We start from the raw sequence: 15,498 nt of genomic DNA, 5'->3' as shown, positions 1-15,498 counted from the left end.
ACATTGTAATACGCTTGACTCCTGGAACGAGTCGACCTTCCTTATTTCCGTCTGATATCAGGAGTTCAAACTGTCGGATCATTCTGACAAACTGACACATATTTGGTTTTACATCAAACATCTCCAATGCACAAGAACTTGATACATTTCCTATCCACTATATACAGTATATAATATAATCTATTGTATCATGAAATAACATCCTGTTTGCCAAGAAGATTTGAAGCAACTTTACAGAACCTGGTACTTTGGAAGCTTTCTTCCCTAATCCAGCACCAGCCCCTCCCGGAAGGCCTGTCTGAGGAATAACAGGGCCTGAAAACAAAGACAGAATGTTAAAACACTAATGTCATTTCAAATGAAACAATATACAAAGTCGTACCTCCACCAGGCAGAGTTCCAGTTCCAGTTCCAGTTCCTGCCCCTGTGGTACAACACAATGCAATGAAGTAAAAGTCCTGTTGTTTCTACTCAGTGAACAGTGAAATCTGTAAAGTCAAATCTCCCTAAGATAGTAACATTTTATAATTTGACCACATGTTTAAGTCGATGAACATCGACGGATCAACTGCGTGTGCGTGCCGTTCTTTTTCTCTTTCCGGTGGCTAACTTCTTTTTACACTTGTGCAACAAGAAAGAATGAGAAACACGTGTAAGCAGATAGCAGTTTTACATTTGCATGACTGTTAAAATTTAAACTATGTGTTGAGAGCAAAAGTTTGATGATGGCAACAGTTTGACTTTGGGACAGATTATTATTTCAAATTTGTTTTTTCCTGGAAACTAAACAAAAGCATGCAGTGTCAACCGCAAAGGCCTACTACTGTATTATCAGATTTGCATGTGTGTTTGGCCACTAGAGGCCCCTGTAGTGCAGGTATGGAAAACAAATAGGCTTAATCACATGACTCCAGCCTTGACTCAGCGTTCAGAGCTTGTCATCACCTTCATGACTTTAAGTAACATGGCTGACTTTTAATCTAACTATGAGGAGCAGCCACCATAAATGTCATTAGCTTTGCATCATCAAGTGCCTCATTTCACTGGCGAGCCTCTCATGCAGGAAATGAACCGTCAGCCTCACTAGTAGGGGAGGTTGGCCACGCACACGACACAATCATTTATTTGTGTTTGAGACTTTATTCTTACATTCCCCATACTTTACTCAGATAGACATTGCGCACTACCTGTAAGTATGTGGGCTCTGGAGATTTGTTGAGGAAAGTTTTGGCAAAGGAACGCTGTTTTATCTTCGCTGTTTGGGGGAAGGAGTTGTTATTCTGAGCATCATGATGAAAAAAGGCCAGACTTATTTGAGGGAAGTTTTCTTTCTGCCAACCAATTTAAGTGTAAGTCGTTCGCCAAAGCCCTCATCATGAGTGCACCCTGGAGTCCATGCCTCATCAAGCTGCCTAATTTACAGTCGATCATATGGACATAAACAGCACAGACAGTGAGGTCACAATAATCTCTGTGGGAGTATGTTTCTGTCCAATACATTATTTTTCCATGCTGATTATGATACATGCATTTTGGCTTTTGGTTATTAACAAGCAAGTGTGCATTGTGCTGGCATTTGCACTGTTGTCCCTCTCACCTCCAAATGGTAGCAGTGGGCCTCCAGCACCTGTGAGGGAGACATCACCAATTTCACCAGAAGATGCTAATTGACGTTTAGCAAAATATCAAACAACTAACCCTATGCTCGTGCCCTAAAAACACCAAAACAGTTGTTTTAGCAATGGGCAATCTCCGTTAAAAGGATGCTGAGTTACTTAAAAACTACACTACAGTATAGTTACTAATAAGTATATTGGTGACAGTTTGACACTGAAACAGATCCTTTTTTAAAATTAATTTACTAAACAACACTTCCTAAAGTGCATTTGTGTAACAAATTAGTTTTATCATTTTAATAATAACGATTTAGACTTCATGAGAAAGTGGAAAGGGAACCGTAGCTCTCTTTGACCACATGGTTATTTATTAACAAAACACAGTAGCAACAGAACAAATACTGTGGAACTTTGGTTAGCATCATTAATCCAATCCATAAGGTCCGACTGTAACCGAAACTAATTCAAGAAATAACTCTCGCGACCGACACATCACTACTACTTGGAAACAGGAACTGGAAGTCAGCTGCGTCGTCCGTCTACGAGGTCATCAGCGCTTGACTCTCAAAAATGGTGACACAAAACACGTTTTTATACATTTACAATTATAGTTTTACATAGATACAATAATTTTATTGCATATAAATGACGAATTAAAATGATAAATGAACATTTAAGGTTGCTTTTACCGTGACTGTTCCCAAAGACACGACGTGGCAGCGAGATCAACCACCATCGCCTTCCTGTTTTCAATCACGTCAAGAACCACATCTTCAATGAAGGTAAAAGTAACCTTAAATGTTCATTCATCATTGATATGTATTTATATGCATTTCAAATTGTTTTCTGCATGTAAATCTATAATTGTAAAACTATAAAAACGTGTTTTGTGTAAATATTTTTTGACTTTCTGGAATGGATTAATTGGACTTACTTGATTTCTTATGGGAAAAAGTGATTCAGTTAATGTGCGTTTCGGTTACAGTCAAACCTTCTGGAACAAATTAATGCCACGCTACCGCTAACCAGGGTCCCACTGTATTGCTAAATCCTCTCCCTATACCTGAGTGTCACTCCAACAACGTTTTATACAGTCTCAGTTTGAATAGGTGCACCAAATAATGAATGTCAGTTCAATTTGCCACAAGTATACCTCTTTTACCAGCCTTCTGTCCAGCTCCTGGAAAGATTCCACCTGAGACTGCACCATATCCTCCATAATCACCTATTTGGGAAGATGGCGCTAATGTCAATCAGCTTCATACCGTATGGTTCAATCCAAATGAAGCTAATACTACTAATAATAAAGAAAAGTACTCACCACCACCTAGGACTCCAGTCCCATAACCACCACCTCCACGACCGCCAGCGCCTAGATTACCATAACCTAGGAAAGGAAGAAATAGAAAGGTCAGAGTTTAAATAAAAGAGCAAACACAACAATACACTGCGTAAAGTTCCGATGAGATCGGTTAGTTAATTGTTTGTAATATTACCTTAAAATGAGAATTCAGTTTGTGTCATTGCCATAGCAACACTGAGTCACCTAGTTTGGTGTTCAATAATATTAGTGTACTAGTCTGGACACCACTCACCTTAAAGGAAAACTGCACTTTTTTGGGAATTTTACCCATCATCCACCATCTTTATGTGAGACATGAGCACATGGTTTCTGTTTTCTGTGTGTTCTAAAGATATAAAAACAGCTAAAAAAAGACACAGCTACAAATGCACGTAATGGGAAACACTTATTCCGCCTATAAATCCTTCTGACCGTGAACTCCAAAAAGCAGCAGCAACGCTCCATTTACATATGATGTGACATGCATATTAACCAAGCTACAGCGACATTGTTATTATTATTATTAACACTGCTACGCCGATTGAACTACGTTACTCCCGCACTGACACCTTGCCACACCGCATCGGCTAGCTACTAGCCAGCTAGCAACTAGTGCACAGCGCTTCACGGCACCACCAAAAGGTAACGCTACACATTGGAGCTGCTGCTACTGCTGCTGTGTTTTTGTGTTTGTGTTTGGAAAAGTTAATGCTAGGTGGTGGTGTTCGTTTCTATGTTTTCTATGTGAAATCAATGCGTAGTATTACATGTGTAGTATTACATGCGTAGTAGAAAGTATTACATGTTATCATGAATGTACCTGCTACTACACGATTACAGAAACAAAACCAGAAAACCTTTTTGGAAGTTTTTGGAGGGGTTTTAATTGCAGTCTAGGCAGCATAGGTGTGTCCCATTACGTGCACTATTGAGCTGTCTCTTTTTATATGTTTTCAGATCTTTAGAACACGCAGAAAAGAGAAAGACGTGTGCTCATGTCTCATATAAGGATTGTGGATGATGGGCAAAATTAAACAAAAAAGTTTTCCTTTAATTCGTTAGCAGGAGCATCAGTGCTACCTTTTCATGTTGCGAGTGAAATAGCCATTTTTAAAAAACGCTTTCACATGCAATAATAAGGATTTATTATATACTATTGTAATATATTTGGTCATGTTTCATCATTACTTATTTAGCGTTTCAGTTCCTTTAGCTTGAGGTTAGTGGCAACGATTAACAATTAAATCCCAAATTCTGCTTATTTTTTTGCAGTGCTACAGTTCAATCAAAACAGTCATTATGTTGTATTCTAAACACTTTCTGGCAACAAGCTGTCCAATGACAGAAATTGTTGGTTAAACAAAGTCCCTTCTTGGCTTGATCTGATTTTATTTTGAAGAGCAAGTAAAATATGCAGAGACATGGAAACACAAGGACATAGATTGAGTATCCCTCATTGGCAAAAGCTGCTTTGGGAGAACACCGTTTTAGGAAATATGCACATTGTATCTTCAAAATAGCTGCGCAGGAGCAAGCATGCCGGAGCAGTTTTTGGAACTGGTTTTTGGAACAAGAACAAGAACAAGAACTCCAAGTGAGCATGGGAAGCAAGTCGAACAAGGGAGCTAGACAGACAGGATGAGACCTTGGAGTTCATTCAGTAATGTTCAGAGTGCAGGTAATGATACTGATGATGACCGAGAGGAATGTGTTCAGAGAGCAAAAGTGCACAGTGGTTCTTGCCAAGGTCTTGACAAACACACAAAGCATGCAACACAAGCCTCGGCGCTGAGCTAAGAGTTCCTCAGTAATCTCCTTCTCCCAGGCTTTAAACATGGACATGTAGCGTATCTCGAAGTGCCTTTAACACCAGGTTCAGTGGTAACGCTGCATTCAGGAGACAGCAGTTATGGCACAGTTTTTCATTCATTCAGTCATTCATTCATTTCGTACCTCTTATACTGTTCAATGTCAACTGTAAGCTGGGGCCTATCCCAGCCTGGACTAGTCACCAGTCTATCACATTCGCTACTACAGTAATCCTTCGATTATTGCGGTTGACTGGTTCCAGACCCAACCGTGATAAGTACATTTCCGCAAGTATGATTCCTTACTTATGAATGGAGTATTTATAGAACACCTGTTTACGACTTTCTAAATATATTTTTTTAACATTATTAGAGCCCTCTAGACATGACATAACACCCCATAGACATAATAAGAGTAAATAAGGCATTTAAGACATACAGTAAGTAAGACTGAATTAAGGGCAATACTGAAATAAATAACATATAGCTAATCTATTCTATTGTTCTAGTAGCCACGGATGACATTTGAGCATTAAGACCATACATACACATAGTGTATAAGTGATGTAATATCACACAGAGTTACGCAATGACTCTTCTGGAAGTAATTCATTTTAGGGGTCAAAGAGGACACCGTTGAGCTATTTGACAAATTGCAATTCTGGACATGTGATGGCTTGAATGATCTGCTTTATATTTGCGAGATCATGGCTTTGGGTTTTGAACAAAAGTTCCCTGTTTGACCATATTTACAGCACCCTGTCAGCCTAAACAGCTATGTTTTTGTTGGACATGTATTACAGCAGGACCTCAACTCACACAAACATAGTATGCAGATTAGATTGAAAGTCTACACCAGTTTTGTTTGTTGTCAAAGAACCACACATGGAAAGTCTGTATAATGGACCTGATATCAAATTATCACTTCACTTTGGTTCTTTCCCCTGGTATTTATTTCATTGCTGACAAGATGAAGGATATCTGTATATCTGCATTGTAGATATATTTCTCGGTAACCCCACACAATCTTTGGACCATGGACAGAACAACCCAATGACAGGTCAATGATCCAGTACAAGATGGAAGGGACGGAAACTCGATACTACACCAGAGAATGGGGGCCAGAGAAATGGGAAGGTGAGTGATAAAATACTGTGATGCATCACAGTTTCCTTCCATTAAGATTTTGTAAAATCAGAGCGATATCAGTGCAATTGCAAAGCCTGTTTTCATTTGAAAAAGAAAATCAGCGCAGTGACAGTGCAACATCAGGTTGCAAAGGCCTTCAAGATAACCGGTTGTACCTTTTCCAAGGTACAACCATGTTCCCAGTCTGTAAAAGTCATGTAAAAAGGGGTATTGCACCACCCCAGTGATAAGCCAGTCTAGCCCTAAAAGTACAATGGTCTACGTTTTTCATTGTTGTACCATAGAAGAATGATGCTGTCCAGACGATGTAGCTAACACTCTCAGTCACCGGTCGTGTCCTCATCCTAAGTGATGGATATGAGCCAGTGTGAACAGTAATATCTGGTTTCAATCTCACCCCTCAAACGCCTTGCTCATTCTCCATTGGGGCGAGGTCAGACAATCCTGTTTGAGAACCGTGGGGATACAAAAGCCATTAATCAAAACACTGTCTTCACTCTTCACTCTCTCCCCTCACTGCTTTTCTCTATTATGCTTCTCCACTCTTTCTAAGGTGTTGTAGAGAGCAGACAAGAGGTGTTAACTGTCGCAGGTGAGTGAGTGCACCATGGATTTGCAGCTTCCCTTCGCCACCTGGGCCTTGTGCAGGCTTTCTCATTCAAACCCAACGAAGGCAGACCTCTGAAATGTCTCAGAGAAGTTATACACACATTTCCCTTTTTTTATTCTGTGCTTTTCCTCTGTTAGCTTGCAGGGAAGCAGCAGGCGACCGTTTGAACTCATGCCCCTTTCCACCTGTCATCTCATGCAGAAAGAAAAGTACGACACATATGTTGAGTTGCTCGTGTGAGCCACGCTAACCATGACATCATCATCGCGCCAAAAGGTGCACGGAATGAAGAGACGTGCTTTGGCAAAGCGCAGCGCTGCAATTCTTGTCAATAACTTCATCTTCTAAGACTTGGCGAATTCCCTAAAGATTCAGCATTTTTCTTTGATTGACAGGTTGCTTTCTTTTAGCTGTGGTCCCAAAAACATTTTTACTTTGAAAAGTAAGCCCATCATTATATCCTCCGTAGTCATGACACCCGATTTTTATCAGTATCAAATTATCACACCGTTTCTCCTCCAAGTCAGTGGATACATTGCATTTTTGTGAGGTGATGCAGAGCGAGATGGATGAAAGTAGAGTGATGCGAGGTGCTGTAGTAATTCCACGTTGCGTGAGACAAGTGGATGCACTGAAGCTTTCCCTTGCTTTCTCTCTCCTCCCTTTTCCTGTGACCTCCAATTGTCCTTGTCACTTCTAGGCTCCCCATGCTATCCGTCACGGGCAACGAACAGTGAGGTGCAAAGTTGTGCACATGTTGGACTAATTATGTGTTCACACTCTACTGCACATATTGTCTCTCCTTTACTAAATGGTATGAGCCAGTCAACTTTGGCAGCAAGCCTCCTATTGTTTTTGCTTTCATTTTTCCATGGAGTCATGACGCTATCAATGGGTTTTCCAAAAGCCCTCAGTCTCCCTGTTTGTCAGGTGATCCCGAGTGAGTTCCTCCTGCTACAAATGTTTCTGGGGTTGCTTAATTTTCTTTCAAGATCTCTGGTAGGAACAACTCTCATCGATGTAAGTAAACAGGACTTTCAAACGACAACGGTGGGGTGGCTCCTGTGCAGGTGGCTGGTTATTACCTTAGACAATTGCAAAACCACAAAGCAAGTGAGGTACAGGCGTCCCTCGCCACTCCGCGGTTCGAACATCACTCCCTCACTCTATCACGGTTTAAAAAAAAAAAAGGAATAAATGACTGCTGTTTCATGGTTGACTATGGCCTATTATTAGTCAAAAATGTTGAAAGACAAGTCCTATTTAGTATTCTGGTCACTAGGCGGCAGTAATGTTACACTGACGAGACATTACCTTAGATTACATTACCTTAACACTGCATGGAGTCAGCCAAGGCATGTCGGACATGACATAGTGAAAAAAAGTTCTCCTCACATTCCGTGTGGAAGTGGTAAGTGTTTGGCTTCTTACTGTGTCCTTCTTCCCCACTCCGTTTGAAAACCTTTAATAAATGAATTGAAGACTAACTAGTTAGCTCGGTAAAATGCTACTGCCTAAAGCGGCGGCTGTCTCTTGTGTCCCTGCAGCGCGCATAATGTGGTGTAAACAAAGAATAATGTTATTTTGTCAATTTCATGGTAAAAAAATGTATTTAGAAAGTCATAAACAGGTTTTCTATACTCTAACTACGGAAGTATTTCATTTATTAATATTGAATTCTATTTCACGGAAATCCACAAATCAAGGTCGGGAAAACGAGGGATGACTGTATTATGATTTCAGTTGTCGGTAGGTTTGTTTGTTAGCTCCACTGTGACGATGTTGCTAAACTTTGTAGAGAGGTGGTGCATAGGTCAAGGAGGAAAGAGAAAGTATGCAATCAGGAATAGATTTTTGTGATTTGAACCACGACTGACTGGAACCATTGATGGCATCCAGAATCATAAATGGCACCACTGGCCTGTTCTCTTTTGTCATTTTCTGTGAGGCAAGAAGTCGCCTGCCAACTACAAAACAGATGGGGAAACAAACACTCTGTCATCATTGTATTAGACTTTATTTTTCCTCAGCTTAGACTGTTATTTGGGTTACATCAGCGGTTTTCAAAGTGTGACACAGTGAGCCTCCCCTCAGAGAATATAATATAATTGGGGCCTCCCTTAGACCACAAAAAAATGTTGTTTTTTGCTGATTAATTTGAAGGGTTCGGCGCCTTGCTGAATGGAAAGCCTAAGGGTGCTCTGGAGGCAAATCGGGTTCTCTTCAACAATCATTTTATGTCACAGTTTCAGTCTCACGTCTTTCTGCGTCTCACGTCTTTCTCTCTGAGAGGAGACGTGAAAATGGAGGAGGATGTAAGAGTCGTCGGCCCAAGGAATGGGAAATTTACATTTCAAAAACACTCCGCCGGCACCATTGATAAAGGTATAGTGGTATGCCTACTTTGTAAGAAGGAATGCTTTGTCAAAGCAGCTCAAGTTTAGCCTACCACATCAAGCAAAGCACCCAGTCACGAGTGCAGCCACGGCTAATGTTAGCAGCGAAGACATTAGCAATTTAGCGAGCCATAGCAAAGCTCTTTGACAAAACTAAACTTGAGAACGCCCCACGTATGAGCAAGTCTGCGACTGACAGGCTGACGAATGTCGTTGCTGCAGGATGATGAACATAGCAGAGTGTTGCAAACTGCGTCCAATGACCCATCAGACAAGCCACTGTGCAGAACTACAGTGATGACCAAAATCCAAGTCCAAGATGTAGGACGGTGAAAAGAAAACAAACATAAGATTTTAGTGGCGGATTCGCCCAACTCTGGATGAATGGATGAAAATTCCCACACATTTACTCCGACATATTGAAAAAAATATTTTCCGTCCCTGCAGGATTTTGTAGGTTTTTTGCCGATTCTTGGGGCCTAAAATGACTGATTTCAAAGCAGCTTTTCAAAAAGTTGCCCGCCAGTTGCTTCCACAGTATTTAATTTAAACTTTTAAAATACAAGCTGGCAACATGACTTGCAAGTAATTAGAGCCAGTCAATGTGAGACAAGCTTTTGGTGGTTTAAGTGGCGATCCAGACAACTACCTCACTCACGGTGCCAAACACAAGTCAACAAATATGTGACACACAACGTAACCTACCCACTGCACTGTCTGGGAAGTAAAAAAGGAGGGACGTTCACATACTCTGTAGTAGTCAGTGTTTTATCGTTCATAGTTCATATTGTATGTCACACATCCTTTATTCGTGTACATTCCAGGTGTCTTATTCCGAAAACAAAACTGTCACATTCAATTTCGTCATTTGATGTGGTCTGATGTTTAAAGTGCTGCTGAAAAAAGAGACACAAGCAAGCACAGTTAGAATTATAAGCTTAAACTAGTGTGTATCAAATATATAGTCTGGCCCCCGGGCCAATTTTGTTAACTCATAGCGGCCTGGGATTCAAACAGTTTGCCCACCCCTGGCCTAACTGTCACTTCCAGTTGGTGCAATGGTTATGTCTCCCAGTATGTCCATATACTGTACATGGCAAGAATCTAAACTTATCAATTTTGCAATCAACCAAAATATGGGAATGCAAAACACACACATGTAAACTCGTTTATGCATTGCCCAATGCTTTAAAATGGCTCCATATTAACAGTAATCTTGACAGCCTATGGTAGTTTAAAGCCTTGCTACTGTGTATTACCTTTAATTACCTCCGGTTTATGTTGTCCACTTGTTTGTTAGTCTGACTGTCTGCAGCACTTCCACAGGTAAGTGTTCTTTGCGCTGCTTTCCATGCCAAAGCTTTAAAAAAAAAAGAAAAACTAATACACTTGAGGTCATTGCAAAGTGCTGCTACTTCTCACACACACTAGGAAAAACTCACTTCCCACCACAAACATCCACAGTTCGACTGAGCCACAGCACAGAAACACTCAAACTGATCAAAAATGCAGCCAAAATTAATGTTTAAACATAATATTTGCAGAAATATTTACTGAAAGGCACGGTAAAATATATTGCAAAACTACACTAATATTTTCTCCTAATTGTAGGAAGAACTACAAACAAGAACTCTGTTTTCCACCCAACAGTGTCGCTCCATCTGCGGTGACAGTTGTTGTTCCTGTTTAGATTTGAAACTACTAATTTGTAAACCAAGCATTACACCATTATCCAGTCTATGATGTCAGTGTTTACTTTTCAAAGCAGACAACAGCAGACCGAACGCTTTCAACCACACCACACCACAGAGTTTTTGCCCTTTCCTGGTTTTTGTTAGAACTCTTTATCCACTTTGAAGGAATGTCCCAGCTGCTCTGCCAACTCCGAGCCCCTGAACATATCTGAGCAGTATCTCCAAGTCGGTGCTCATCAACCATTTGAGCTTGGCACACAAACATGCAGCATGTTCACCAAAGGGATTCAGACAAGGCAGAAACACATTGCAAGCATTAGATTATGGAACACAGAAAACATGTGGAGAAACATCACATATCTGAGCAAGATTAATTGTACAAACTATGAATCGGGTTAGAACTCATGTCAAAATGCTAAGCCTGGAGGCATGGTATGTACAGTTGGGCCAAGTGTGTTTCCTCTCCCAGATGGTCCACATGTGCATCTGACTGCCATTGTGCTGAATACTTTTCTGACAAGTCAGGGTTGAGACAGAAGACCAGTGTTGGACAGGTCGCTTCCTAACGCGCACATTGAAACACTGACGTTAGATGCACTGGCTCCAAAGCAGTTTCCAAGTTCCTCACTCATTAGAGAGGTTGTGAACACAGCACAGCCATCTGTTGCATGTCACTGCCGCAATCACTGGGAATACAATACAAAGGGAAACAATTTGAGATAAATAATGTCACCGATGGAGAAAAAAGTTCTTAAACAAGCACATTGAACTCTGTGGCTCAACCGCCAGCGACACCTTGAAACCTGCAGAAGGTTAAAACGTACTCAACCTTTCAACCGTTTTAGTCCAAATACATTCCTGACCAGAGGCACAGAGGACACTGGGAGCATTGGGAGTTTTCCCAGCTGGCTGTGTTGCTCTTTGGGCTGTCAAATTGAGTAGCTCGTTTGGGAATAAAACAGTCATCCCACATTGCATCTGTATCTGCAGACTCTACAATCATTCATTCATACGTTTTCTTCAACTTATTCTGTTCAGGGTCATGGCAGGGGCTGGAGTCGCTGGAGTCTCATTTGACTTAGGGCAGAAGGCAAACTAAATTCTAGAATAGACTGCAAGCCAAATTTGATCGGGGTATTGTGAAAGTGACCACTGTAGCACCAATAACCCCGGCACACACACTCTGAAGCCCAATACAGCAAGTAAGTGGGCGACTGCTGAGGGCAACCAAATACTGTGTTAAAACAAGTTAATTTCAGCTAGTACCATTTTCCACTTTGAGAACCTCCCACTTCCCTCTGCAAAACGTGTGGGGCCATGACAATTTGACAAAACAAAGCACAATTTAGGGTGTACAGTCGTCCCTCGCCACTTGCGGTTCGAACATCGCGACCTCACTCTATTGTGTTTTTTTCAAAAATGTAATAATTAATAAATGATCGCTGTATCGTAGTTGACTACGGCCTATTGTTATTACTACTACTATATACTATCATATTATATGCATATTTAAGCAAATATTACATATTCTTGGCCTAAATTAAGCATTTTCAAGTGTAAAAATGCTTAAATGAACTAAAATACCAATACAGGATAAGGCATGAAGATGTTGATGAAATATAGTGTTCTACACTGGTCACTAGCTGACACATGCACCAGACTTGATTGCAGGTGTAACAGGCTTAAAGTGCAGGTTTGAATGATTTCACAACAGGCACAATTAAAACATAATAATAATAATAATAATCGTAACCATAATCATAATAATTATAATAACACAGGCTACTACACGGCCATAATCCGGCTAAGACTCAAATGTAAACCTGTAGACGTCACTTCCTGTCCACATGCCTGGAAGACATTTATTGCAACACACACGAGCATGAGTCTTATTTATGCTTTAAATGTCATATTTTCTCTGATTATATCCACTATATTGGTTAATATCAATGTAAAGGTGATTACAGGGGTGTTATTTCATGTATAGAGGGTTCTAATAATGTGAAAAAAACGTATATAGAAGGTCATAACCAAGTTTTCTATGCTCTAACTACAAAAATATTTGATTTAATAATAATACTAATTTAGTAAACCTACTTTGTGGAAATTCACTCATCACGGTCCGGAACCAGTTAACCGCAATAAACAAGGGATTACTGTACTCAACTACGCCATTTGTACTGTAATGGACTGAGGACCACTCTGGTCTTTGCGCACTCTGAACATTCGTGTTTTGACTTTTGCCTGCAGCATCACTTGTGCACCACTGGATTACTGCAACTTTCGTGACTTTGTGGATTATTTCAAGTCAAGATGGTTGTTATAATTTACAACTAGCGAGAGGAGCAATCACATTAATCATCAATCTATTTTCTATACTGCTTGTCCTCATCAGGGGAAGCTGGGGCCTATCCCAGCTGACGTTGAGCAAGAGGCTGGGTGCACTCTGGACTGGTTGCCAGCCAATCGCAGGTTACATGGAGACAAACAAGCATTAACACTCACATTCACACACATGGACAATTTACAATCTCCAGTTAACCTAACATGCATGCTTTTTTGGAATATGGGAAGAAGCGGAGCACCCAGAGAAAACCACACACGCACAGGAAGAACATGTAAACTTCACATGCACATGCCCAAATGGAGATTCAAACCCTCGATCTCCTGACTGTGCAGCCAAAATGCTAACCACTTGGTCACCGTGCGGCCTCACATTAAACTGACACAAATGTAGTCGGCCTTGGATTTTCACTTTATGGATGATTATGAGTTTTTCTATTTACTTAGGTGGTAGTCATCATATGCTGTACACTGCTAATCAAAATTTTATGACCAGATGAAAAATTGCAAGAATTTGCATTTTGCAATGTTGGATCTTAAGGAGGTTCTAAGTAGAGTTTCAAAATGCAAAAAGAAGAAAAGGGAATGAGACAAAAAAATGTGCATCCATCCATCTTCCATGCCGCTTATCCTCACTAGCGTCGCTGGTGGTATGCTGGAGCCTATCCCAGCTGACTTCGGGCGAGAGGCGGAGTACACCCTGGACTGGTCGCCGGCGCATGTAGACGAACAACCATTCACTCTCACATTCATACCGATGGACAATTTAGAGTCGCTAATTAACCTAACATGCAGGTTTTTGGAATGTGGGAGGAAACAGGAGTAGCTGCAGAAAACTCACGCATGCACGGGGAGAACATGCACACTCCACACAAAGATGCCCAACGGAGATTCAAACCCCGATCTTCCTGATCCCTTGACTGTGTGGCCAACATGCTAACCACCGCGACAAAAAAAAAATGTGAGTGAGCAATTTATTTCAAACAACCATCAAACTGCAATAGGCTGTCCACCAGTGCATAATGTAAATTCTTGCAATTTTCCAAGTGGTCTTAAAATGTTGATCAGGAGTGTATAATTGGCCAGCAGTGATCGCATTACCGTCACTCTGTTACATACGTTACAAATTGTCCCAAATACAGTACATCTCCTTTCATCTTTGCAAAGCTTGCAGAAAAGTTTGGTGTCTTTAAAGGGTTAATATGTAATTACCTTTAATATAAATATAAAATATAAAAGTTACCTTACAAGTTACTATGTCAGTGGCATCATTCACATTTCAGCTTTGTCACTGACATGGACAGCGGAGCCAGCACGATATAACATTGTGCAACAATACAGTGCAATTAAACCAGGTTTGTGTTTTGTCTAAATCCTGTTGACTGTAAATATTTTTTTCGTCTTCCTTTTTCGAGATGATGTTGCCAGATGCACAAGGACAGTGTTTCATACTCCAGACTTGCTGGAAAACAAAAGCTGGGAAGATTTGTTTGACTTTGCCAAGGGATGGCTCATAAACTCACACAGAGAACATTAAAAAAACAAAAAACAAATAACAACTGTGGCAAGACGCTCGGTTCCACATGGGGATAACATTAGCTTGAGACATGTAGCATGTGTAAATGATTAGACACCAACAAAAACTAATAAAAGCCATGGCTTTCCTATCACTGCTTTTCAATTACCGCACCTTTAGAGAATATTTGGTAGGATTATGATGCTAAGAAAATGGGATTACATCATTCAAGAAAACCAAACAGGCTGCAATGTGTGCATTGTTCATTGACAGGACAATGGAGAATTAGATAAAGACTAGTCAGTTAATTAATACTGAACACTGTATGGCATACTGTATGACAGAGTGACTTTGCACCCAATAAAAGTAATCAACATTCTGGTGTTTCGAGACCGCCTTCTTTTTTAGACCTCAAATTTCATCTCAGCACCTCCCCAAACGTCAGTAGTAATAGTAAAATAGTCATGATAATGCGTGTATTGCATTTTTTACTTAATTGGTTTAAATGTGGATGATAGGGATGAGCAAGTACACCACTATCTGTATCTGTACGCCCACCTCAGTTATCTGGATCCGTAGCTGTACTCTGAGTGGGCGGGGCATAAACCAGACGTGGGCGTGGTTTAGACTTTATTATTGAATTATTTTTTCATAATCTGCGTGAAATTGGTGATTCATGCAAGCATCCAGTCGTGGCAAACTGGGAAATAATCTGTCAGTACTTAACAAAACAAGTTTACCAAGTAACTTTAGATATGAGCTGAGCTGAGGAAAACCTAAAAAAAAAACATCCGGAGTAGAGGCAGTGACCAATGCGACAAGAGTCCTTTTCAACTCTGTCTTGTCAAATGCACCACGTACTCCTCTCTCTGGCTGCAGGGAGTCTGTCTAGGGAGAGGCGGTCAATCACAGCATGAAGAGTAAATCCATAAGTCGTTACCCATCACGATTACGGATGTCATCATCAGTTGACTTTCTGAGTTCTTTGCTAACTAAGTCTCAAAAATGTTAACTGAAAACACGT

General features: G+C 40.6%; 1 protein-coding gene across 12 annotated transcripts in view; it reads right to left on the bottom strand.

Moving 5' to 3' along the window:
• LOC129191424 (elastin-like) overlaps positions 1-15,498 on the bottom strand; it is a 64,094-nt gene that overhangs the window by 25,384 nt on the left and 23,212 nt on the right. For all 12 annotated transcript variants that reach the window (XR_008573216.1, XM_054794770.1, XM_054794769.1 and 9 more), the window contains exons 5-9: positions 2,938-3,003; positions 2,770-2,841; positions 1,598-1,627; positions 383-424; positions 241-315 (exon numbers count right to left, since the gene is read on the bottom strand). Coding sequence is in view for 11 of the 12 variants with exons in the window: in XM_054794770.1 (XP_054650745.1) it covers positions 241-315; positions 383-424; positions 1,598-1,627; positions 2,770-2,841; positions 2,938-3,003 (285 nt within the window). In the remaining variant the exon portion in view is untranslated. The remainder of the gene's footprint in view (positions 1-240; positions 316-382; positions 425-1,597; positions 1,628-2,769; positions 2,842-2,937; positions 3,004-15,498) is intronic.

Source organism: Dunckerocampus dactyliophorus, chromosome 12 (genome assembly GCF_027744805.1).
Source record: "Dunckerocampus dactyliophorus isolate RoL2022-P2 chromosome 12, RoL_Ddac_1.1, whole genome shotgun sequence".
NCBI classification, from domain to species: Eukaryota; Metazoa; Chordata; class Actinopteri; order Syngnathiformes; family Syngnathidae; genus Dunckerocampus; species Dunckerocampus dactyliophorus.
Note: the sequence above shows the minus strand (reverse complement) of the source record. Positions and strands in the feature narration are given on the sequence as shown.